The sequence below is a fragment of the Marmota marmota genome, unplaced genomic scaffold, assembly GCF_001458135.2.
Source record: "Marmota marmota marmota unplaced genomic scaffold, marMar, whole genome shotgun sequence".
Taxonomy (NCBI): Eukaryota; Metazoa; Chordata; class Mammalia; order Rodentia; family Sciuridae; genus Marmota; species Marmota marmota.
Window position 1 is genome coordinate 11321281 of NW_026000174.1, and position 27569 is coordinate 11348849.

The following is a 27569-nucleotide window of genomic DNA, read 5'->3' on the forward strand; positions in this document are numbered from 1 at the left end:
TATATATATATATATATATATATATATATATATATATATATATATATCTCCTTTAGAGATAGGAGCAGCTATATAAGGAAGAGGTGTGTTTTTAAGGCTTACAAGGCTGGTTCATGGAGATCCCTAAATGTGTAATGGAAACCATGAGAAATTTTAGGTCACCTCATAGTTTTAGAAAGAGTTATCTGGGAGTTAGATAGAAGACTATAAGAATGGTCCAAGGGAAGACAAAGGGAGACTTGAATTAGATCAGGGACAGAGGAAAAAGAACGTTTTCCCTGTAGAATGTATGTACCAGGGTAGTTGAGAAAGTAGAAATACTTCATTTCTAACAGAAGTTTCTATTAGTCTATGTGATGTGCACACGGTCTCTTCATAGTCATTCTGTGAGGCAAACAGAAAAGAAATGAACATTTTATTTTGCAGAGGAAACTGTGATGTTGAAACTGGATCCAAAGATGGGAATTGTATGGCTCAGTTCATAAGGCTAGATAGTACATGATAAATAAAAATTAGAATTGATTTCCTCATCCCAGAGTGGGATTCTTGACATTACCCAACAATGATACCTGTTCTGCACAGGATGTTTTGAATCGGGATTAAAACTGTTATTCTAGCAGAGCTCCTAGAGTCATTTGTGGAACTGCCCAGTGGTCATGGATATAAAGTGGTAAAGGTTCTGAGCCAATGAACTCATGGAACATTGTCTTTCTCTGTTCTCTTACTTCTGTGACTTCAACTTTAATATAGATGATCCTTCCAACTCCTTAATTTCTCTGCTGTTGACAGTTTTGTTTCCAATTATGATTTTTTCCACATATCTCCACCACATTCATGGTCATAACCCAAAACTTTATTATTACCCCAAATCCCATATCATTCAAGATCCATTCAGGACATGAAACCCACACCAGTAATTTGAATAGGAAAAATTTAATATCAAGAACTACTAAGTAGTAAATGTGGTTAACTATGAAAAGAGGTGAAAGAAGACCCTAAGGTACAAAAGTAGAAAATCATATACCATACGTACCAAAACCTACAAAAGTCTCAAAGGAAATAGTTGTAATTATGTTAGAAGAATTTAAAGCAGCTATCATAAAATGGCTTCAGTGATATCCAGAACATATTAAAAAAAACCTCAGTAACAGAAAGACACCTGATTTTTAAATGGTCAAAGAACCTGAATAGATATTTCTCAAAAGATGACATGCAGTTGTTTAACAGAAATGTAAATGGAACTAAATAAGGTACTATTTCACATCTACTAATAGGGTTATGATTTAAAAATGGAAAATAATATATAGATGAGGATTTAGAGAAATCAGAAAACTTGTTCATTGTTGTGTTGTAAAACTGTGCAGCTGCTATGAAAAACCATTTGGTGCTTCCTCAAAAAGTTTAACATAGAATTACCATATGAACTAGCAATTCATCTCCTAGATACATACCTAAAACAATTGAAAACAGGGTGGAACAGATATATATATAATTGTAATGCCCGTGTTTATTGCAGCAACATTTACAGTGGCCAAAAAAGGTGGAAACAACCTAAGAGTACATCAGCAGATGAATAGATAAACAAAATGTGCCACACCACTCTCACTCATGTACAATATAGGATAATATTTAGCTGTAAATGTGAATTAAATCTTCTACAACATGGATAAACCTTGAAAACAGTACACTAAGTGAAACAATCTGAACAAAAAAGGATACGTTTATGTGATTCCAATTATTTGAAATATCTAAAATAGTCAAATTCATAGAGACAGAAAGCAGATTAGAAAGTACCGAGAGCCAGAGGAAGAAGTGGAGAATTATTACTTAATGGGTTGTAAAGTTCTATTTAGAGTGATGAAAAAGTTTTGAAAATTAGTGATGGTTGCACAATATTGTATATATGATCAGTGCTACTAAATATTATGCACAAAAATAAATGGAAAAATTTTTAAATGATGGTACAATATTTTACTACAAATGTTCCTAGAGCAGTTGGACATCCAGAGGAATTTAAAACAAAGATGAATGAACAAACATGAATTTAAAAAAACAAACAAACTGTATGGTTTATAAAAAAAGAAATCCTCAAAAATGATCATAGATTTAAATTAAAATCATAAAATTTGTAGAAAACAAACATAAAAGAAACTAGGGCTAGGTAAATGTTCTTAGACTTTATACCAAAAATATTATCCTATGAAAGGAAAAAGAGAAAAATGGGATCTCATCAATTGGAAACCTTTTGCTCTGTGAAAGACTCTATTAGGAGAAACTAAAAACAAGTGTCAGATTGGGAGACAATATTGATAAACCATATATCTGACAAAGGACTTATACCTAGGATTTATAAGGAACTTCCCAAACTCAACAATTTAAAAAAGAATCCAGTTAGAAAGTAAGTAAAAGACATGCACTTAATGAAGAAGATGTATAGTTAGCAAATAATATGTGAAAAGATTTCAAGCTTCATCTAGCCATTGGGAAAATGCAAATTAAGACTAACACTGCTAACTGGGCACAGTGGCATGTAAGCCTATAGTTCAAGATGTGGGAGGCTGAGGCAGAAGGATCATCAATTCAAGTCAGCCTCAGCAACTTAGCAAGGCTCTAAGTAACTTAATGAGACCCTGTCTCAAGATTTAAAAAAAAATGTCTGGGGATGTAGCTCCGTAGAAAAACCCCCGAGTTTAATTCTCAGGACAAAAAAAAAAAAAAAATGACAATACTGCTCATCTATCTGAATGACTAAATTAAAAAAGTAATGAGATAGGAGGCAGAGCAAGATGGCAGCTGAGTAAGACTCTCCAGTGATTGTCTCCCCATAGACATACCAGTTTAAATAGTTGTCTTCACAAGAGCTAAGGAAGCAAAGTGAGAGAATTTAGTGCCTGATTTTAATATAATAATGAGGAAAAGATGCAGTGAAGAAGATAAGAAGGAAAGAGTTGCCCATATCACTGCTTCCTCAATTCTAGGCAGCAAACAGAAAAACAAGACTCTACTTCCTGGGGAGCAGAGCACAAAAGCTAGCAAGGATATTATGTTGGTGCTCAATGCTAGACCTGCTCCTGGGAGACTCAGCATCAGGCAGAAACCAAAGACCCCTATATCCAGCCCAGAGCTTGCAGATAGAGCCCCTAGGCTTGTGGGACAGACTGAAGTTTTGGTATGTATCATTACCAGCCTTGGAGTGGGCCTGGTGCACATCCCCATTTCCAGATTGTTCATGTTCCTGCAACTAAGAAACTGAGGTATATTATCCTTGACAGCTGAGGGACTGTCTCCATCACCCATCCCTTAACCTTGGGTAGCAGAGATATCCCCAGGCCAGTAGTCCCAGATGGAGCCTCTAGATCTTCTTTGGCACTAGAAAGAGAACTGCATGCATCCTGGTGTGGTAAACTTGTGTTTCAGCCTGCATCATCACCAACTTCAGGGTGAGCCTATGTGCACCTCTGAGATTTTGCAGATCCTTGCAGGAGACATAGGTGCAACCTAGCTTAGTGTTATCCTTGAGGCACTGATCTCTGTGTGGTGCCAGGGCTGGTGGAGTGGTTCACTCTGCAAACACTGGCCTGGGGATAGCATTTTCCCGAGGTTGGTCATCAAGGCTGGATGGTAAGTTGGGTTCGACAATACCAACACTACCCTAAACTTGGGTAGCATATGTAGAGCAAGACTCATGTGCCTGTGGTAGGACAGGGTATTAAGCATAGGAACTTAACTTGGAACTCAGTGGCCAGCTGATGAAACCTAACACTGGGCAGATCCTAATAGGTCCCCTCCCCAATCCTTCTGTGGATGGAACAACCCTGGTTTCAAGCAGAGACTACAGACTGTCAGTATATAGGTCTTTTGATACAGCCAGCATCACCTATTACTGGTTGCAGTGGTCATGGGCCATGAACCCATCCCAGCAGTAGGTACCCCATAGCATAGTGCTATGCTGGTCCTGGCAGGTTTGGGGCTCAGAGTATAACACAGTACTATGGTGTTAATGGACACAAACATATCATAGGAGCCTGATGCTGGTCCTTTTATGGTGATTCTGCTCAGAGCCAGGCAGAATTCTGTAGTGGCTGACCATATGCTGGTGGTGACTGTGGATGAAGCATCTGGCTTATGCCAGACCCAGAGAGAGGTTTGTGGGGTTGGACAACCCTGTTTAGATACTCCCCAGTTCATGCTGAACAAAACACCAACTCTGGATTTAGGATAAACCTGGGCTTGGATCATCCACAAGTGCTGAAACTGGCAACATACCAATAGTAGACTCACAGCATGCATTGTTTTAGAGTGCGTTCAATGCTAAAACAAAAATGGAGCTTCGCAAGAATGGAGTCTTACTCAGAGAAAAACAGAATTTCTGGAGAAACAGGCACAAAGCCAGGTTATAAAGACTGAAACAAATAACTATTGTGTCATACACCAGCAAGCATTAAGATCTTCGGGGAACTATGACAAACCTGACAGTCAAAAGAAAGTGCAAGAGCCAGGCACAGTAGTTAGTATTCTCTTATAATCCTACCTACCTGGGAGGTTGAAGCAGCAGGATAGCAAGTTTGGGGCCATTTTTGGCAAGCTAATGAAATTCTGTCTCAAAAAGGGCTGGAGACGTAGTTCACTCATAGAGCACTAGCCTAGCATGTGTGAGGTCCTGAGTTCAATTCCCAGTACCATCAAAAAAATTTTTTTAAAAACACTAAGATACAAGAAATTGAACAGATAGTAAAATCTGTTCTATGATTAAAATCTCTGATGGAGAATTTAAAACAGGTATTGTAAGGAAACTAAACTTCAAAAGAACACAGAAACAGTTCTGTACTCGGGCTTGGGTTGTGGCTCAGCGGTAGAGCGCTCACCACGCACGTGTGAGACCCTGGGTTCAATCCTCAGCACCACATAAAGATAAATGAATAAAATTTTTAAAAAGGTATTGTGTCCAACTACAACTAAAAAACAAACATAAAAAAGAAACAGTTCTGTACTCTAAGAGAGAAACTTAATAGAGAGATAGAAGCAGTTTTCAAAAACCATACAAATGCTTGAGCTGAAAAATATACTAAGTGAGATTTAAAAACATGATAGAAGGCAATATAGATCAAATAAGAGAATTAGTAGACTCAAAGACAGGCAAATTGAAAATACCTAGTTGAAGAAGATAAAAAGAATGAAGAGAAATGAAGAAAGCTTATAGGAACTTTGTGACAGCATTAAAAGAGCAAATATTTGGTTTATTGAGGTTCAAGAGGAACTTGAGAATGCCATAGGGATAGAAAAGTTCTCAAAGAGACAATAAGAAAATTTTCTAAACCTAGAGAAGGGATGCAGATATACAGGTATAGAAAGGTCTAAAGTCACCAGTGATTCAACTCAACAAAAGCTACTCCAAGATATGTTGTGATCAAGCTCTCAAAAGTTAAAGAGAAGATTCTCAAGGTAGAGAGAGAAAAGAAACAGCATGAAGTTTTCCCAGTTTCCCTGACAACAGACTTCTCAGCAGAAACTTTATTAACCAGGAGAGAGTGGCATGAGATTTTTCATAGTACTAAAGTGGGAGTGGGGATCCACAACAAACTGCCAAACAAGATTATTGTACTAGCAAAGCAATTCTTCAGAAATGAAGGAGAGATAAAGACATTCCCAAACAAAAGCTGAGACCTGTCCTACCAGGCATATCCCATAAGAAATGTTAAAGGGAGTTCTTCAAACTGAAAGAGGAATATTAGTGAATAAGAAGAAAACATTAAAAGGTATAAAACTCACTGGCAAGAGTAATTATACAAATTCAGAATGCTCTAATTATTGTACACATGAGATGTAAGTAATTCATATCTTCAGTAAGAAGACTAAACAAATAGTAATAATTTTACAAATATGTTAAGATAGGCAATATGTAAAGATATAAAGAGCATCAAAAATTCAAAATGTGGAGAGAAATTGAGTACAAGTGTTGAGTTTTTACCAGTTTCTCTTTTTTTTCTTTGCAATAGTATTATATTGTTATTATTTCAAATAGCTTGTTATAACAAAAGATATTTCATAATCCTCATGGTAGCCATAAAGCAAAAATCTAATATAGACAAACCAAAAATAATAAGCAAGGAGGAATCAAAAATACCCTGATAGGTTAAGTCACTTAACCACAAAGGAAGGGTATAAAAAGGGAGCAATATTTGCATTAAAAGTAGGAAACAAGTTTAAAATGATTGCAGTAAAACTCAATCATTAATTCACTGTAAATAGATTAAATTGTTTGGTTAAAAGACACAGAGTCACAAGTGGACTAAAAAACACTACCCAACTATATGTTGTTTACAAGAAACTCATTTTACCTCTTAGGACATGCATAGACTGAAAGTGAAGGGATGGCATGGAATATTCCATGTAAATGGAATCCAAAAGAAAGCAGGAGTAGCCATACTTAGATAAAGTACAGTTTAAATCAGAAGTAGTAAAAAGAGACAAGAAAGGTCTTATAAGGATAAAGGTCAATTCAGCAAGAGGAAGTAATTCTAAATACATGTGCACCCAATATTGGAATGACCAAATATATGAAGCAAATATTAATAGACCTTTAGGGAGAGGTGGACTCCAATAAAATGATAATAGGGAATGTTAACACCCCACTCAATCAAATGGATCTAACAGACATCTACAGAACATTTTATCCAACAACAACAAAAAATACAGTTCTCAACAGCACATCATACATTCACTACAGTAGGCCACATGATAGTCCACAAAACAAGTCTCAACACATTTTAAAAATGTGAAATCATATCAAGTATCTTTTCTGACAAAAATGCAATAGAAACCAGTAACCAAAAAAACCTTAGAAACTGTACACATTGAAATTGAAATTAAATAACTTGCTTTTTTTTTAAGAGAGGTATAGCTGTGCTGAACAAGCTAATCTCAAACTCCTAGGTTCAAGTGATCCTCCTACTTCAGCCTCCTAAATATTGTGTTCCAACATGCCTGTCTAAGCAACTTATTCTTGAACAACTATTGAAGCAAGGAATAAATCAATAAGGAAATTAAAAGATTTCTTTAAACAAATGGAAATGGAAATACAGCATACCACAACTTATAGAATATAGCAAAACTAGTACTGAGAGGGAAGTTTATAGCATTCATTGCCTACATAAAAAAAGCAGAACAGTCTCAAGTCAACAACCTATTGCTGCATCTCAAGGAGCAGGAAAAGCAAGAACAAACTAAACCCAAAATTTAGTAGAAGAAAAGTAATAACAAAGATCAGAACAGAAATAAATGAACAAGACTAAGAAAACAATGCAAAATATCAATGAAATGAAGAACTAATTCTTCAAAAGCCAAAACATTAACAGATCCTTAGCCAAACTAAGCAAAAGAGAGACTCAAATAAAACCAGAGATGAAAAGGCAAAGACTATAATTGATACCACAGAAATACAAAGTATTATTAAAGGTTAATATGAGGGGCTGGGGATGTGGCTCAAGCGGTAGCACATTCGCCTGGCATGCATGGCCCTGGGTTCAATCCTCAGCACCATGTACAAATAAAGACGTTGTGTCCGCTGGAAACTAAAAAAATAAATATTAAAAAAATTCTCTCTCTTTTAAAAAAAAGGTTAATATGAACTGTTGTATGCCAACAAATTTGATAACAGAAAAAAATGGACAAATTCCTGTACACATATCTTACCACCTTTGAATCATGAAGAAATAGAAAGCCTGAATAGATCAATAATAAGATTGAATCAGCAATGAAACATGTCCCATTAAAGAAAAGCCCAGGACCAGATGGCTTCACTAATGAATTCTACCAAACACTTGAATAAGAACTAATACCAATTCTTAAATATTGAAGAGGAAGGAATTCTTCCAGTCTCATTCTATAAGGCCAACATTATTCTGATTCTAAAACCAGACAAGAACACAACAACAACAACAAAAAAGAAAGCTACAGGCCAGTATCCCCAGTGAACATACATGAAAAAGTCCTCAGCAAACCAAATCCAAAGATTATTCACCATAATAAAGTGGGATTCATCCCAGGGATACAAGGGTTGTTTAACACATGCAAATCAATAAACATGATAAAACATATCCACAGAATAAAGGACAAAAACTACATGATCATCTCAAAAGATGCAGAAAAGAACTGGATAAAATTCTGGACAAATTTAAGTATAGGAGGATTGTACCTCAGCATAATAAAGATCATTTGTAATAAGCCTGCAGTTAACATCATATTGAATGGGGAAAAGCTGAAAGCTTTCTGAAGCCTGGAAAAAGACAAGGATACCCGCTTTTACCATTTTTATTCAGTATAATACTGGAAGTCCTAGCCCAGATAATTTGGTAAGAGAAAGAAATAAAGGCCATCCATATTGGGAAAAAAGAAGAGAGGTTGTCTGTATTCAAAGGTGACATCTTTTATATAGATAAAGACTCTGCTAAAAAACAAAACTGGTAAATCCAATAAATTCATTAAATTCACAGAATACATAATCAACATACAAAAATCTGTATGGTTGGACTGGGGACATAGTTTAATGGTAGAACATATTCTTTGCATGTGTGAGGCCCTGGCTTTAATTCCCAGCACCACGAGCCCTCTGACCCCCCCACCCCAATAAATCAGTATTGCTATAGGCCAATAGCCAATTAGCTGAAATAAAAATCAAGAAGGCAATTCAATTTGTAATAGCTAAAAAATAAGTAATAACTTTTTAATCAAAGAGATAAAACATCTTAAAATGAAAACTATAAAACATTGATGAAAGTAATTGAAAAGAACACAAAAAAATGGAAAGACATCTCATGTTCATGGATTCAAGGAGCCAATATTTTTAAAACATGCATACTACCCAGTCTATGAATTCCTTATAATCCCTGTCAGTATACTAATGGAACTTTTCACAAAACTAGAAAAAACAGGCCTAAAACTTGTATTGGACTCCCCAAGCCCCCCAAATAGCCAAAGCTATTTGGGTTACAAGAACAAAGTAGGAGGCCTTACAAATATATTGCAAAGCAATCACAATTTGAACAGCATGATATTGGCATAAAAACTCATATTGACAAGTGGGACAGAATAGATACCTAGATGGAAACCCACATATCTACAGCCAACTGATTTTCAGGGCACATAGTCTAGAAGGAGCAGCCTATTCAACAAATGGTGCTGGGAAATTTTGATATCCATATGAAGAAGAAAGAAACTAGATCCCTGTTATAAAAATCAACTCAAAATAGATTAAAGACTAAGATTGTTGTGAAACTATGAAATTAGTAGGGCAAATACTTTAGGACAACAGAATAAGCAAGACTTTTTTTTGAATAAGATGCCAAAAGCATAGGAAACAAAAGCAAAAATAGATGAGTGGGATTATATCTAATTGATTGATTATATCAATCAATATACATCTAACAAGGGGTTTAATATCCAGAATATATAAGAAACTCAATAGCAACAAAACAACCTGATTTTAAAATGGGCAATGGAACTAAATAGATATTTCTTGAAAGTAAGACATACAAACTAGCCACAGGTATATGAAAAAAATGTTCAACAGCATTATTCATCAGGGAAATATAAGTGAAAACCATAATAAATATCACTCCTATTAAGAATAGCTATCATTTGGGCTGGAGTTGTGGCTCAGTGGGAGAGCATGTGTGGGGCACTAGGTTTGATTCTCAGCACTGCATATAAATGAATGAATAAAATAAAGGTCCATTAATATCTAAATTTTTTTTTAAAAAAAGAATGGCATTATCAGAGGGACATATCAAATGCTGATGAGAATGTAGAGAAAAGATAACTCTTACATACTGTTTGGTGGTAGTGTAAATTTGTACAAACATTATGGGAAACAAGATGTATATTCCTAAAAAATATTTAAATAAGGGACTGGTGTGTAGCCTTGTGGTAGAGTGCTTGCCTCTTATGCTCAAGGCTCTGGGTTCAATTTCCAGCACTGGAAAATGAAGAAGAAGGAGAAGATAATAGGACTGGAGATGTAGCTCAGCTGTAGAACATGTGCTTAGCATGCTCAAAGACCTGGGTCTAATTTGCAGTATCAACAGAAGAAAAAATAAAATGGAACTACCATATTATATACTCCTGGGAATTTATCCAAAGAAAATAAGTCAGTATATGGAAGAGGCACCTGCATCCCCATGTTTGTTTTGGCAGAATAGCCAGAAATGGGGCTGGGGATGTGGCTCAAGCGGTAGCGCGCTTGCCTGGCATGCATGCGGCCCGGGTTCGATCCTCAGCACCACATACAAACAAAGATGTTGTGTCTGCCGAAAACTAAAAATAAATATTTAAAAAAAAAAAAAAGAATAGCCAGAAATGGAAACAACTTAAGTATCCATCAACTGGTAAATGGATAAAGAAATGTGATACACAATGGAATATTATTTTGCCAAAAAAATGAAATCCTGTCACATGTGGAACCCATTGGAACTGTATATCATTATGCTAAGTGAAAAAAAAACCAGGCACATAAGTACAAGTACCACAGGATCTCATTCATAAGTGAAATTGAAAAAAATTTTATCTCACAGAAGTTGAAAGTAGAATGGTAACCAGAGACAAGGGAGAATTGAGAGAGGGGAGAATGAGGAGGAGTTGATCAGTGAATTCAAAGTTATTTTAGGTAGGAATAGAAAGTTCTGGTGTTCTAGAAGGAAAGCCCTCAATAAAAATGTTCTATATATTTTATAAAACTAAAAGAAAAGATTTGGGTATTTTCACCATAAAGAAATAGTAAATAAAAAATGGTGGAAGGAGTTGGAGATCATTACCCTAAGTACATATATGAAGAAACGAACGGTGTGACTCTACTTTGTGTACAGCCAGAGAAATGAAAGATTGTGCTCTATATGTGTACTTCGAATTGAAATGCATTCTGCTGCCACGTATAACAAATTAGAAAAAATAAATAAATTTATAAAAAATGGTGTTGGAGGACCAAGAGATACTTAATTTGATTTAAATATTATACCATGTATACACATATTAAAACATCATATCATTCTTCATAAATATGTCTATTTTTTGTTTTTATGTATCAGTTAAAATTAATTAAAAGTTTTTAAAATGAGAACACTAAATGCTAGCAGACAGATTTGATCACTCATACATTGCTGGTGGAAGTATAAAATGCTATAGCCATATAGGTTAAATTTGGTGGATTCTGAATAAATCTAAATGTTACCATATGTATCAGTCAGTTTTCCATTCCCATGACAAACTTCACATAATACGGGAAAGAGTTTATTTTAGCTCACAGTTCCAGAGGTTTCAGTCCATACTGGTTGACTCTATTGCTTTGGGGCCCATAGCAAGGCAGAACATCACAGCGGAGAGTACATGTTGGAGCAAAGCCCATGTGCTTCGAGGCATTTGGGAAGTGCATAGCGAGAGAGGAGGCCCAGGGACACAATATTACCTATAATGACACACTTTCAGTGACCTGATTTCCTTCCACTAGGCCCGCTGCGAACAGGTTTTACCACCTCCCACTAGCACCACAGTCTGGAAACCAAGCCTTCAACACATGGACTTTTGGAGGACATTAAAAATCCAAATTATAGTACCCTACAACCCAGAAATATAGACTCGTGAGCATTTATTCCAGAAGAGAAAAACAGCAACCAAACATTGTTGATACAAAAACCTTTATGTTAATTTTTATAGCAGCTTTATTAATAAAAGCCCAAATCTGGAAATAACCCAAATGTCCTCCAAGAGGTCGAAGAAGTAAATGTTTAAACAAACTCTGTTTCATCCATATTATGGAATATTACTCAGCAGTGAAAAATAATGAACTGTTGAAACATGCCATATTTGGATGGATCTTATGGGAATTATGTTGAATGAATAAAGAGTCTCAAAAGTTTGTATATCCCTTCAAAATGACAAAATTAGAATGATGAAGAAAAATCAGTTATTTTGAGGGATATAGCTATCAAAAGCAGCACAAGTCTTTATAACTTTAATAGTCTGTGGTGGTCATGTTGCTGTACATGAGATAAAAACAGCAGAGCTAAACATACACAAATAAGTACACGTAAAACTAATGAAATTTAGTTAAAGTCAGTGATATTATCAATGCCAATTTCCTTGTGACATTTTAGTATATTTTGTAAGATGTTACTGTTGTTGGAGAAAACTGGGGAAAGGATATACAGGATCTACATATTATTTCTTATAAACTTATGTGAATCTACAGCATCTCAAATTAACAATAAAGAAAAAAATACCATCAGCTTTTTTAAAAAAGTATGTAGAAACACACACACACACACACACATACAGATTATAAAATCAAGAGAGAATTCACCCTGAAATTTTAAAACTACCGAAACCTGCATCCTGCTCCAGTTTATTCCTGTGTCTTTACCTTCTTTCAAACAACATTTCCCAAAGATTTTATACTATTGTAGGGAAGGAATGATTTTTGTTTGTATTTACCCTTCTCAGTTCTTTGACTGGTCTACAAATTAAATCGGTATAAGAGATTATCAGGAAAACAATTACATAAGAACACTTGGGAATCCCACAAAAATATGAGATTCATGGAAAAAGACAGGTGATTGAAGCTTCCTTAACTACAGAAGGAATGGAGTTGGGGGCCATGGAATTTATGAGGGGAGAGTATGACAAACTTAGGAGAGTGAGAGGAGAGCAAGTATGGTGAATGAAAAGTGGCCTTGTTATACAGTCTCTCAGGTAATAAACGTTGTCTCAAAGTAACTCTTCTTGAGTAAGGCGTTTTACTACAAATGGAAGTTTTCTTTATAGATGTAAATTTCATTAACAAAAGACAATTTTTCAGAGTTATTTCTGTGTCTGTAGTTTCTCAAAACAATTGGCTTGAAGCAATCAGTGTGCCAAAGAAGTGTATTTTGGGGTGGTGTATATGGTCTCCTGTAGTCCTATTTTGAGGTGATGTTCCTGAGCCACAGCTCTTGTCTTACTTTTTATTCTTCCAAACCCTTTTAAGATAATCCTAATCCAACCAGGTTTCTTACACATGACTTCACTCTGAGCTCTTACTAAATTACCAGTGATCTCAAACTTTCCAAATATGATGGAAGATTTTCAGTTTTCATCTTAACCCCTCAGCATTTGAACATACCCATCCTTTTTCTTTTTTTAGTTGTAGATGGACATGACTTTAATCATTTATTTATTTTTATGTTGAGCTGAGGATCGAACCCCGTGTCTTACATGTGCTAGGCAAAAGCTCTAGTAAAGTTTTAGCGCAGAACCCAGCCATCAATATACCTCTCTGAAGTGTTTTCCTTGAATTGGCTTTTCTGGAGATTTCAGGAACACAGAGTGAAACATGGACTTTCTTATGGACTTTTGCTACCACTGAGCCACAACCCCAGCCTCACTCCCTTATTTTTAAAACATTTTCTTTGTTTGACTTCCAGAACATCCTACTGTCCTGTTTTTCTTTCTCTCTGGATCTTTCATATGTGATTATCTTTGCCACCTCCTCCTCTTCTTTCCCTCAAAACATTAGCATTTTTGACATTTGTGATAAAATGATTGTAAGGGATGTCTCAGAATGTTCACCCCACTTTGTAAAACTACAAATGTGTTGTTAAGAAATGCCAAACATGCTGCTATGATTTGGATATGGCTTGAGACTGGCCCTCAAGCATTCGTGTGTTGGGAGCTTGGTCCTCAGTGTAGCAATGTTAAGGCTGGAACTCAGTGGAGGTCCTTAGGTCACTGGAGTTTGACCTCAAGGGATTTAGGTGGTTTTCATGAGAATCTTGAGTGAGTGCTCTTGAGAGGTTGTTATAAAGGGAGCAAGCCTGGCCACTCCCCTTTGCTATGGCTGCCTGTCTGGCCATCTGATTTCTCCCTCTCATATGTGCTCCCATTAGGCTCTTCTGCAAAGGCTGAACCACTGGGGCCATCTGATCTTGGACTTTCAGCCTCCAAAACTCTAAGCTAAATAAACCTGTTTTCTTCCTAAGTGCCCAGCTTCAGGTAATTTCTTTATAGCAATGAAAAATGGGCTCATATACCTGAATATGTGAAACTTTTCCTTTGAACATATTTTTGAAAAAACATTTGGAAACCAGGTCACATGTCTGTATCTCAGAAGCAAGTAATGTAAATAAATTATTTACAACTGACAGAAAGCCTGTGGGAGGCCCAGATAAGAATCCACGCAGAGATTTAATCTCCATTGCTCTAGTAGAAGTTTTAGCACAGAAGCCCAGCCATCAATATCTCTCTCTGAAGTGTTTTTCTTGTATTAGCTTTTCTGGGGGTTTCAGGAACACAGACTGAAACATACGGACTTTTTTATGTAGATGAAAAGGAAACATCTTGCCAGCAGTCGCTGGGTGTCCAGGCAGGCTGAGTTGGAAAGAGATTAAATAAGCAGTGTATCTTTTGCCCCTACTTCCTCTCCACCAACTCAGTTTCTTTTTATCTATTTAAGGGAAGTGAATTTAAATGCTACATTTAACAAGTGTGTGTTTGTGTGTGTATGTGTGTGTATATGTGTGTGTGTGTGCGATCAGTAATTTCTCTCAAAATTCTCTGCCTTTCAACATACATGATGAACAAAATGTGAAAATTTCAATAAAGATGTCATGTCAAGCCATGTTAGAGTGTGAAGCAAAAGAAAAAACCAGTAATATTAATCTTATCTATGCTTAAATTTAATATTTTGTTTATAATGAATATTTGCATTAATTTTGATTTTTTAAACACATTACATTAAAGTAGTATTTACCTTGATTATTGAAGTTTTTCATCACCCTTTAAATTTTAGACCTGACTTGAATGAATACCATTCTATTATTTTCTCTTTCCCTGCTTACTTTTAGACTAATAGAGTATTTTTCAGCTTTTAGTTTCCACTTTTCATATTATTAACTATATAGCTTTTTGCATGTATGTGATTGTGCTAGAGCTTACAATATTATCTGTAATATCTCTTCAAATGTTATACATTTTGTGTAAAATATAAATCATAACTGTATTAATGTTTCACCTCTCCCATTGCTTGGGAACTATCATGAAGCTCATCATACATTCTTATTAACTCTTTCTTTTAGTAAATAAATTATCTTTTTAAAAGATTAAACAATAAATAAGTTTTTAACATTTAATCACTATCAGTCATTTCTGGCATTCTTCATTCTTTTGTATAGATTCAGGTTTCCAATTGTGTCACTTCTCATTTGCTAATAATTTGTTTTGACTTTGCTAATAGTGAAAGTATACTAGAAATGAATTATCCTGCCTTTTGTTTGTTTGAAAATATTTTCATTTTCCCTTCATTTCTGAAGTATATTATGCTGGGTATAAAATTCTAAGTTGACAGTTGTTTTCTTTCATCATTTAAAATATGTTGTTCCTAGACTGGGATATAGCTCAGTGGTTGTGTGCTTGCCTAGAATGTGCAAGACCCTGAATTCAATCTCCAGAGTTCCTCACTGCAGTGCTGTTCCATAGGTTTCTATCTTGTTTGTTTGTTTGTTTGTTTGTTTATTTATTTATTTATTTATTTATTTATTTATTTAGAAGTCTGCAGTATGTTCATTTTTATTTTTCTCTGTGTATGCTTTCCCCTGGCCCCCCACTCCTGGCTACTTTTGACTTATAGTTCTTCACCAATTTGGTTAATAATGATCCTTAGAACAGTGTGTGTGTGTGTGTGTGTGTGTGTACGTACTATTGTATTTATCCTTTCCAAGATTCATTAAGATTCTTGGATCTGCTGATATATAATTTTCATCAAACTTTTTAAAAATTATAAAAAAATTTGTTTTTTATTTCTTTAAATTTTTTTATTCCTCCCTACTTTTTAGGACTCTATTTACATATATAATACTGGTTGATATTGCCTTGTAGGTCACTTACACCCTGTTATTTTTTTATTTCATTTCTATGTTTCATTTGGTGTTTTAGCCAGTTTTTTCACTGATGTGACTAAAAGACCCAACCAGAACAATTGTAGAGGAGGAAAAGTTTGAGGGCTCACAGTTTCAGAGACCTTAGTCCACAGAAGGCCGGCTCCATTCCTCAGGCTTTCAGGTGAGACTGAACAACATGGTGGAAGAGAGTGGGGTAGGGAAACAGCTCACATGATGATCAGAAAGCAGAGAGAGACTCTTCTTGGCAGATAAAAATATGTTCCCCAAAGGCACGCCCCCAATGCTGTACCTCCTCCAGCCACACCCCACTTGCCTTCAGTTACCACTCAATTAATCCCATCAGGTGATTGATTTACTGATTGGGTTAAGGCTCTCACAACCCAATCATTTCCCCTCTGAACCCTCTCACATTGTCTCACATATGAGCTTTTGGGGGCACCTCAGATCCAAAGCATAACATTTGGAGATATATCTATATGCACAAACACATATATACATACAAACATACACATATATACACATACATCTATATAAATATACATATGTCTCCTGGGATTAGAACCCAGACTGTCATTCATGCTAGGCAAGCACTATACCACTGAGCTACATCCTAGCACTTTTAAAATTTTTATTATTTTTATTAGTACATCAGTTATACATAATGGGTTCATTTTGACATAGTTATACTTGCATGTAATATAATTTGCTCCATTTTAATTCTCAGTCCTCCCTACATTCCCCCCTCTCCTCTATCTTTCTACTGTCCTTCCTCTACTTGACTGGTCTTCCTTCTATTTATTTATTGTTTTTTTAAAATTATAGATATACATAAAGTTGATTTCATTGTGATGTATTTTTACATTCATGTAGCATAATTTGGTTACTTTTATCCTGCAGTTCCTACCCTTTTCCATCTCTCCTCCCTCCTCATCAGTACCTTTCCTATATTCTACTGATTTTCCTTCTGTTTTCATGGGACTCCTCCCCTTTTTAATTATTAATTTCTATCTCCCTCATATGAGAGAAAATATTAAACCTTGACTTTCTGAGTCTGGCTTGTTTCACTTAGCCTGATATTCTCCAGATCCATCCATTTACCAAAAAAATGTCATAATTTATTCTTCTTTATGGCCAACTAAGACTCCATTGTGTATATATTACCACATTTTCTTTATTCTTTCATCTGTTGATGGGCACCTAGGCTGGTTTCATAACTTGGCTCTTGTGAGTTGCACTGCTATAAACACTGATATGCATGTATCACTATAGTACGCTGATTAACTGAAAGAACTAACTTTTGGATAAATACCAAGTGGTGGGATAGCTGGGTCATATGGTATTCCATTCTTAGTCAATTTAGGAATCTCAATGCTGTTTTCCAAAACAATTACTAATTTGCAGTCCCATCAACATTGTATGAGTGTACCTTTTCTCCCACATTCTTGCCAGCATTTGTTGTTATTTGTATTCTTGATTATTGCCATTCTCACTATAGTGAGATGAAACCTCAATGTAGTTTTGATTTGCATTTCCTTTTTTGCTAGGATATAGAACATTTTTTCATATATTTCCTTAGCCATTTGTATTTCTTCTTTTGAGAAATATGTTTAGTTCATTTGCCTATTTATTGATTGAGTTATTTGGGGGGGGGGGGGCAGTGGTGTTAAGTTTTTTGAGTTCTTTACATATTCAGGATATTAATTCCCCATCAAAGAGTAACTGAAAAAGATTTTCTCCCATTCTGTAGGCGCATTTTTTACTCTCTTATTTCCTTTGCTGTGCAGAGAATTTTTTTATCTGATGCTATCCCATTTACTGATTTTGGTTTTATTTCTTGCATTTTAGAGACCTTGTTAAGGAAATCAGTGCCTGTGTCAATATGTTAGAATGTTGAACCTATATTTCCTTCTAGCAGTTGCAAAGTTTCTGGTCTAATTCCTAGGTTTTAAAATCTCTTTTAGTTGACCTTTGTACAGGGTGGAAATCTAATTTCATTCTTCTGTATATGGATATCCAATTTTCCCAGCACCATTTGTTTAAAATTTTATCTCTTCTCCAACATATGTTTTTAGCATCTTTGACAAGTATCAGATGACTATATCCATGTAGGCTTGTCTTCTTGTCTTCTATTATTCCATTGATCTTCATGTCTGTTTTGATCCAACATCATGCTGTTTGGTCACCATAGCTTGGTAGTATAATTCAAGATTCGTTATTGTCATGCCTACCACATTCTTGCTTAGTATTGCTTTGCTATTCTGGGTCTTTTATTGTTCCAAATGAATTTTAGAACTATTTATCCCAAATATGAATTTTAGGACTGTTTATCTATGAAGAACGTTATTGGTATTTTGACAAGGGTTGCACTGAATTTGTATGTTGATTTTGGAAAGATGGTCATTTTGACAATATTTGTTTTGTCTGTTCAGAACATAGGAGGCCTTTCCTTTTCTAAGGCCTTCTTCAGTTTCTTTCCTCAGTGTCATATTGTGTATATAATTTTCATTTTAAAGGTCTTTCACCTCCTTGGGTTTATTTCCAATTTTTTAAGGCTGTTGTATAGGAAAGCTATTAATTTTTGTTTGTTGATCTTGTATTGTGCCACTTTGCTTTATTTGTTTATCAGGTCTAGAAGTATTCTGGTGGAGTTTTGGCATCCTTTAGGATAATGTCATAAGCAGAGATAATTTGATTTCTTCTTTTCCTATATGTATCCCTTTAATTTCCTTCTCTTGCCAGATTGCTTTGGCTAGAGTTCAAGGAATTATATTGAATAGGAGCAGTAAGTGTGGATTTCATGTCTTGTTCCTGATTTTAGAGGAAATGCTTTATTTTTCTCTCTTCAGCATGATGTTGTCTTTGGGTTTGTCATATATAGCCTTTATGATGTTGAAGTAAGTTCTTTCTGTCCTAGTTTTTTCAGTGTTTTATCATAAATGGGTACTGAATTTTGTTGAAGGCTTTTTCTGAAACTTGTGGGAGGATCATGTGATTTTTGTTGTTAGTTCTTTATGTGATGAACTGTATTTTTTGATTTGTGTATGTTGAACCAGGCTTGCATCCCTGGTGATAAAACCAGCTTGATCATGGTGTATAATCTTCTTAATGTATTTTTTATTGTAAATTGCTAATATTTTAATAAGAATTTTTGTCTTATGTTCATCAGGGATATAGGTCTGTAGTTTTCTTTCCTTGATGTGTCTTTATCTGTTTTTGGTATGAGAGTGATTATTGGCTTTTTTGAATTTGAGAGTGTTCTTACATTTCTATTTCATAGGATAATTTGAGAAGGATTGGGGTTAGTTCTTCTTTAAAGGTATGGTATAACTGAGCTGAGAATCTATCTGGTTCTGGGCTTTACTTTGTTGGAAAGCTTTTTTTTAATATTTATTTTTTAGTTGTAGTTGGACACAATACCCTTATTTTATTTATTTATTTATTTTTATGTGGTGCTGAGGATCGAACCCAGGGCCTTGCATATGCTAGGCAAGTGCTCTACCACTGAACCACAACCCCAGCCCCTGTTAGAAAGCTTTTAATTGCTACTTCAATATCACTGCTTGGTATTGGTTTGTTTAGGTTTTTTGTATCCTCCTGGTTCAATTTGGGTTGGTTATATGTGTCTTGAAATTTGTCAGTATCTTCTACATTTTCTATTTTATTGGAATATTGGTTTTCAGAATAGTTCCTAATGATTCTTTGGATTTCTGTGATGTCTTTGGTGTTATCTTCTCTTTTATTTCTAATTTTGTTGACTTAAGTCTTCTCTCTCTTTTGGTTGGTTTGAGGGCTTATCAATCTTGTTTATCTTTTCAAAGAACCTACTCTTTGTTTCATTGATTCTTTGTATTTTTAAAATTTTCTATTTTATTAATTTTGTCTCTGATCTTAATGATGTCCTGTCTTCTACTGGTTTGGGAATTAGTTTTCTCTTGCTTTTCTAGGGTCTTTGGGTATAACATTAGATCATTTACTTGGAATCTTTCTGTTATTGTTATTTGGTAAGCATCAATGCTATAAACTTTTCTCTTAGAACTGCCTTCATACTGTCCCAGAGATTTTAATGTATTATCTTTGTTCCCATTTGTTTCTAAGAATTTTAAAATTTCTTTCCTGAGTTTTTCTATGATCCATTCCTCATTCTAAAGCATATTATTCAACTTCCATGTGTTAAAATATTTTCTGGGTTTTATTTTGTTATTTCTTTCCTTTTTTAAAAATAGTTTTAAAAACTTTTTTAAGTTGTAGATGGATACAATACCTTTATTTTGTTTGATTATTTTTATGTGGTGCTAAGGATTGTACCCAGTGTCTCACATGTGCCAGGCCAGTGCTCTACTACTGAACCACAACCCTAGCCCATATCTTGTTATTTATTTCTAATTTCATTCCACTATGATCAGATGAGATACAAGGAATTAGATCAGTATTTTTTTTCAGTATTTTCTAAGAGTTGTTTTGTGGTCTAAAATATGGTCTGCTTTGGAGATTGTTCCATGAGCAGCTGAAAAGAAAGTGAATTAGCTGTTGTTGAATGAAATATTCTATAGATGTCTTTAAGCCCGTTTGATTTATAATATGTTTAGGCCTGAAAAGTCTACTTAGTTTATGCCTGGATGACCTATCTCTTGGTGAGAGACGTGTTGAATCACCAACATTATAGTATTGGGGTCTACTTGCATCTATATTTTGTAGGATTTCTTTTATTTAACTAGATACACTGCCATTTAGGATGTAAATATTTAGAGTCATTATATTTTTTGTTGGATAATTCCCTTAAGCAGTATGAAGTGACCTTCTTTGTCTCTCCTGATTAATTTTGGCTTGAAGTCTATTTTGTCAGATATGAAAGTAGCTACTCCTGCTTAGTTTCATCCTCCATAAGCATGGAATATATCTATTCCAGTTCTTTCACTTTCAGACTAGATATATTTGCTTATACGGTGAGTCTCTTGTAAACAACATACGGTAGGGTTTTATTTTTTAATAAAACTCTGCCAATCTTTTTTAAAAATACCTTTATTTTACTTATTTATTTTTATGTGGTGCTGAGGATCGAACCCAGCACCATGCATATGCTGCACGAGTGCTCTACTGCTGAACCACAACCCCAGCCCCAGTCTATGTCTTTTAATTGGAGAGTTCAGACCATTTACATTTCTTCTTGTGCAATATTTCATTCAGTATTTTCTGTAGTACTGGCTAATGACTAATTCTGTAGTAATATGTTCTTTTAGTTTCTGCTTATTTTGGAAGGTTTTTATTTCATCTTCAGTTCTGAAGAATAATTATTCTGAATATAGAATTCTTGTTTGGCACTCATTGTCTTTCAGAGTTTGTTTATATTTCAAGCCCTCCTGGCTTTTAGAGTCTAGACTGAGAGATTAGAGGAAAGTCTAAACAGCTTACCTCTAACTGGGACCTGACATTTTTCTCTTGCAACCTTTGAAATTTTATACTTATTTATATGTTAGCCATTTTAATTATTTCTTTGGAGCATATAATTTTTTAAACCTTGTCTGTTTGGGATTCTAAAGGCCTCTTGTATTTAAATTTCTGTCTCATTCCTAAGGCTTGGAAATTTTTCTGAAATTATTTCTCTGAAAAGATTGTACATTACTTTAGTTTATATCTTGGGGTTTCCTTTTGTACCAGTAATTGTTAGATTTGGTCTCAATGTTGACCCAGATTTCTTGAGTATTCTGGTCATGGATTTTTATCTTTATTGTTGACTTTGTTTTCGATATTGTATACTTTGTTTTTGAGGCCTGAAAATCTGTCTTCTGTGTAGTCTGATCTTTGATGATTCTTTCAACTGAATTTTTAATTTGACCTTTTGAATCCTTCATTTCTAGGATTTCTGTTTGGTTCTTTTTCAGAATCCCTCTATTGAAGAGTGATTTCACTTCCTGTATTTTCTCTCTTAAAGTTTATTCCATATATCTTCTTTTAGTCCATTGAACATTTTAACTGTCAACTTTGTAAATTCTTTACCTGGCATTTCCTCCACTGTGGTGTTAGTGGAATCATTTGTGTTGTGATCTATTTGGGATGGTTTGTTCCCCTCTTTTTTCATATTGCTAGTATTTTTACCCATATTCTGGGATGATTATCTCTCCTACTTTTATATGAAGGACTTTTTAATGAACTTATTTCTCTTCACTAAGTGCCCCAGGATGGGCAAATATCTGTCATTATTCACATTCAACATGCATCTGCTGCTATGTCTGATATCTGGTACCACTTTGAGAAAAGAGAGAAATTCCTTTTAGCTGCAGTTAGTTTAGAACAAAGCTATTAAAAAAACTGATGGAAAGGGGTTGGAGTTGTAGTTCAGTGGTAGAGCAATTGCCTAGCTTGTGTGAAGCACTGGGTTCAATTTTCAGCACCACATATAAATAAAATTAATAAAAGTCCATCAACATCTAAAACAATTTTAAAGAAGCTGATTGAAAATGTCTGCACAATTTCACTAATGCAATTATGGGGGTAGTAGAGTTATTGAACATATTGAGAAATTAGATATCATTGATAGTAAAATTACTATTATATAGTGGTTAAACCATGAATACTTCAAAAATTTGCAAATTATCCTTGTGCAGGACCATGCAATTTTCCCTATCACTCCAATTTTAATATAGTTGGTTTTTTTTCAGCATTTGAAATATGTGCCTGGTATAGAGTGCTTGCCTAGCATATGTTCTGGGTTCAATCTCCAGAGCTTCCTGCCAGAAATGTTGTTCCATAGTTTCCTATCTTGTTTGATTTTTAATGAAAAGTTTTATGCCTTCCCCTGCCCCTGGCTACTTTTGATGTCTGAACTTTATTTTTATCATCAGCTTTTCACCAATTCAGTTAATAATGATTCTTAATACTGTGTGTGTGTGTGTGTGTGTGTGTGTGTGTCCTGTGTTCAAGCTTCCTGAGATTCATTAAGCATCTTGGATCTGCTAACGTATGATTTTCATCAAAAAAATTAAAACTTTTTTGTTTCTTTAAATATTTTTTCTGTTCCTCGCAACTTTTTAGGACTTTGTTTACACATATAATACTGCTTGATTATAATACTGCTTGATATTGCCTTCCAGGTCTTTGTTATATATACCTTGTTATTTTTTTATGTCATTATATCCATATTTCATTTGGGGATACATACATGAATACTTGTACATGTATTAATGTATGTGTGTGTGTGTGTGTATATATGTATATACACACATATATGAATATTTATATTCATTTGTGTGCATGTTTTGTACTGGGATTTGAACCCAGGGTCTCATATGTGATAGATAATCGCTCTAACACTAAGCTACTCCATATTCCTTTTTTTTAATTGATTTTTTAAAAAATGACAGCAGAATGCATTACAATTCTTATTATGCATATATACCACAATTTTTCATATCTCTGTTTGTATATAAAGTATATTGATACCCAATTCATGTCTTCATGCATATACTCTGGATAATGATGTCTATCACATTCCAACATCCTTGCTAATCCCCTGCCCCCTCCCTTTCCCTCCCATCCCTCTTCCCTATTTAGAATTCATCTAATCCTCCCATGCTCCCCCTCCCTATACCACTATGAGTTGGCCTCCTTATATCAGAGAAAACATTTGGCATTTTTTTTGGGGGGGGGGTTGGCTAACCTCACTTACATTATCTTCTCCAACACCATCCATTTACCTGCAAATGCCGTGATTTTATTCTCTTTTATTGCTGAGTAAAATTCCATTGTGTATATATGCCACATTTTTTTATCCATTCATCCACTGAAGGGCATCTAGGTTGGTTCCACAATTTAGCTGTTGTGAATTGTGTTACTATAAACATTGATGTGGCTGTGTCCCTATAGTATGCTGGTTTTAAGTCCTTTGAGTATAGACAAAGGAGAGGGATACCTGGGTCAAATGGGGGTTCCATTCCCAGATTTCCAAGGAATCTCCATACTGCTTTCCATATTGGCTGTACCAATTTGCAGTCCCACCAGCAAGGTATGAATGTGCCTTTTTCCCTACAACCTTGCCAGCACTTATTATTGTTTGTATTCTTAATAGCTGCCATTCTGACTGGAGTGAGATGATATCTTAGAGTAGTTTTGATTTGCATTTCTCTAATTGCTAGAGATACTGAGCATTTTTTAATATATTTGTTGATTGATTGTATAACCTCTTTTGAGAAATGTCTGTTCAGGTCCTTGGCCCATTTGTTGATTGGGTTATTTGTTTTTTTCATGTTAAGCTTTTTCTTAAAGGATTTTTTCTTTTTTTCAGAAGATTAATCACTGATATACAGAAATTTTTTCTTTTTCTCAGAGGATTTGTTACTGATAATACAGAAATTCCTTTGATTTATGGGTGTTGATTTTATATCCTGCTACTTTGATGAATTCATTTGCTAGTTCTAGAAGTTTTTCTTTACATACCCTAGAGATTAGTGCTCTATCTGATGTGTGAGGGTTAAAAATTTGCTTCTAGGATGTAGGCTCTCTGTTCACCTCACAGATTGTTTCTTTGGCTGAGAAGAAACTTTTTAGTTTGATTCCATCCCATTATTGATTCTTGGTTTTAATTCTTGTGCTATAAGTGTTTTATTAAGGAAGTTGGGGCCTAATCCCACATAATGAAGATTAGGGCCTACTTTTTCTTCTATTAGACGCAGAGTCTTTGGTTTAATTCCTAGGACCTTGATCCACTTTGAGTTAAGTTTTGTGCATGGTGAGAGATAGGGGTTTAATTTCATTTTGTTGCATATGGATTTCTAGTTTTCCCAGCACCATTTGTTGAAGATGCTGTCTTTTCTCCAGTGCATGTTTTTGGCAGCTTTGTCTAACATAAGATAATTGTAATTTTGTGGATTAATCTCTGTGTCCTCTATTCTGTACCATTGGTTTACCAGTTTGTTTTGGTACCAATACCATGCTGTTTTTGTTACTATTGCTGTGTAGTATAGTTTAAGATCTGGTATAGCGATGCCACCTGCTTCACTCTTCCTGCTAAGGATTGCTTTAGCTATTCTGGGTCTCTTATTTTTTCAGATGAATTTCATGATTGCTTTTTCTAATTCTATGAGGAATGCCATTGGGATTTTGATCAGAATTGCATTAAATCTGTATAGTGCTTCTGGAAGTAAGGTTATTTTGATAATATTAATTCTGCCTATCCAAGAGCAAGGTAGATCTTTCCATCTTCTAAGGTCTTCTTTGATTTTTCTCTTTAGGGTTCTATAGTTTTCATTGTATAGATCTTTCACCTCTTTCGTTGATTCCCAAGTATCTTTTTTTTTTTTTTTGAGGTTATTGTGAACGGGATAGTTTTCCTCATTTCCTTCACACAGGATTTGTCACTGATTTACAGAAATGCCTTTGATTTATGGATGTTGATTTTATATCCTGCTTCTTTGCTGAATTCATTTGCTAGTTCTAGAAGTTTTCTGGTGGAGTTTTTTTGGGTCTTCTAGGTATAGAATCATATCATCAGCAAATAGTGCTAATTTAAGTTCTTCTTTTCCTATACATATCCCTTTAATTTTTTTCATCTGTCCAATTGCTCTGGCCAGTGTTTCAAGAACTATGTTGAATAGAAGTGGTAAAAGAGGGCATCCCTGTCTTGTTCCAGTTTTTAGAGAGAATGCCTTTAATTTTTCTCCATTTAGAATGATGTTGGCCTGAGGTTTAGCATAGATAGCCTTTATGATGTTGAGATATGTTCCTGTTATCCCTAGTTTTTCTAGTGTTTTGAACATAAAGGGGTGTTCTATTTTGTCAAATGCTTTTTCTGCGTCTATTGAGATGATAACATGATTCTTAAAGATATCTTTAAGTCTATTGATGTAATGAATTACATTTATTGATTTTTGTATGTTGAACCAAACTTTCATCCCTGGGATGAATCCCACTTGATCATGGTGCACAATCTTTTTGATATGTTTTTGTATTCGATTTGCCAGCATTTTATTGAGAATTTTTTTTGCATCTATGTTCATTAGAGATATTGGTCTGAAGTTTTTTTTCTTTGATGTGTCTTTGCCTGGTTTTGGGATCAGGGTGATATTGGCCTCATAGAATGAGTTTGGAAGTGCTGCCTCTTTTTCTATTTCCTGAAATAAATTGAAGAGTATTGGTATTAGTTCTTCTTCTCAACTGTGTGTCCATCTGGTCCTGGGCATTTCTTGGTTGGTAAGCTTCTAATGATGTCTTCTATTTCATCAGTTGATATTGGTCTGTTTAAATTGTGTATATTTTCCTAATTCAATCTGGGCAAATCGTATGCTTTGAGAAATTTGTCAATGCCTTTGATGTCTTCTATTTTATTGGAGTATAAGATTTCAAAATAATTTCTAATTATCCTCTGTGTTTCTGTAGTGTCTGTTGTGATATTACCTTTTTCATCAAGTAGCTGGTAATTTGAGTTCTCTCTCTCTTTCTCTTCATTAGCGTGGCAAGGATCTGTCAATTTTATTTATTTTTTCAAACAACCAACTTTTTGTTTTTTCAGTTTTTTCAATTGTTTCTTGTTTTTATTTCATTGATTTCAGTTCTAATTTTAATTATTTGTTGCCTTCTACTGCTTTTGCTGCTGATGTGTTCTTCTTTTTCTAAGGCTTTGAGATGTAGTGTGAGGTCATTTATTTGTTGACTTTTTCTTATTTTAAAGAATGAACGCCATGCAATGAATTTTCCTCTTAGTACTGCTTTCATAGTGTCCCAGAGATTTTGATATGTTGTGTCTACATTCTCATTTACTTCTAAGAATTTTTTAATCTCCTCCTTGATGTCTTCTGCAACCCATTGTTCCTTCAGAAGCATATTGTTTAGTCTCCAGTGATGGAGAAATTTTTATTTTTTATTTTGTCATTGATTTCCAATTTCATTCCATTATGATCTGATAAAATATATGGTAGTATCTTTACTTTTTTTGTATTTGCCAAAAGTTGCTTTGTGGCATAGTATATGGTCTATTTTAGAGGCAGGGTTCTAGGTCCCCACAATCATACTAAGAAGTCTTCCACAGATTTTTCTCTAGAACCCTGCCTTGTCCTTATCCCCTTCACTTTATTCTCAGGCCACTATTGCTTTCCCAATGCCAGAAAGGTTGTAAATAGGGAAGCTACTCTTTTCCCATCACTAGTATGATTATAACATGAAAGATTGATCCCTGGGCCAGAAAAATATTGATATTGAGGTGTAAATGACTGGTTCTTAGGCCTTTGTTGAGATTTGTGAGAGAGTAAAGAGTCCTAGAAAGACTTTGAACCTTGAAAGGCTTTCTGGGGATTCTGTCTGATAGGATGGCTAAGTTTAGAATGTCTACCCCTTCCCACTTATCTCCCTCTACCTACAGTTTTGATCATGTGCCTTATCTCATGCATGACTATGACCTGAGACGAACAACCAATATCAAGGAAGTTCTGCCTGAAGATGCCTTTAAACACCCTGCCTTTTTCACTTGGGATTTTCTAAAGACTCTAAATGCTGGTAAATGGTTTATAAAACCAGAGGTAAGACACATTCCTCAGTTCTATAAACTTGGATTGTATTCCTGTTTTGTTTGAATTAATTTGTTGTCCCTGGAGATAAAGGTAAAGATAGACAAGTGTACACACAATTTCATCCTAGTTTGGTAGCAGGGTGAAGGGCTTTTCT

At 34.8% G+C, this 27569-nt stretch overlaps 1 protein-coding gene across 1 annotated transcript in view; it reads left to right on the forward strand.

Moving 5' to 3' along the window:
- Positions 1–27569, forward strand: part of Gdpd4 (glycerophosphodiester phosphodiesterase domain containing 4) — a 97343-nt gene that overhangs the window by 27773 nt on the left and 42001 nt on the right. The window contains exon 9 of the mRNA XM_048787879.1: positions 27268–27424. Within this exon, the coding sequence (XP_048643836.1) occupies positions 27268–27424 (157 nt within the window). The remainder of the gene's footprint in view (positions 1–27267; positions 27425–27569) is intronic.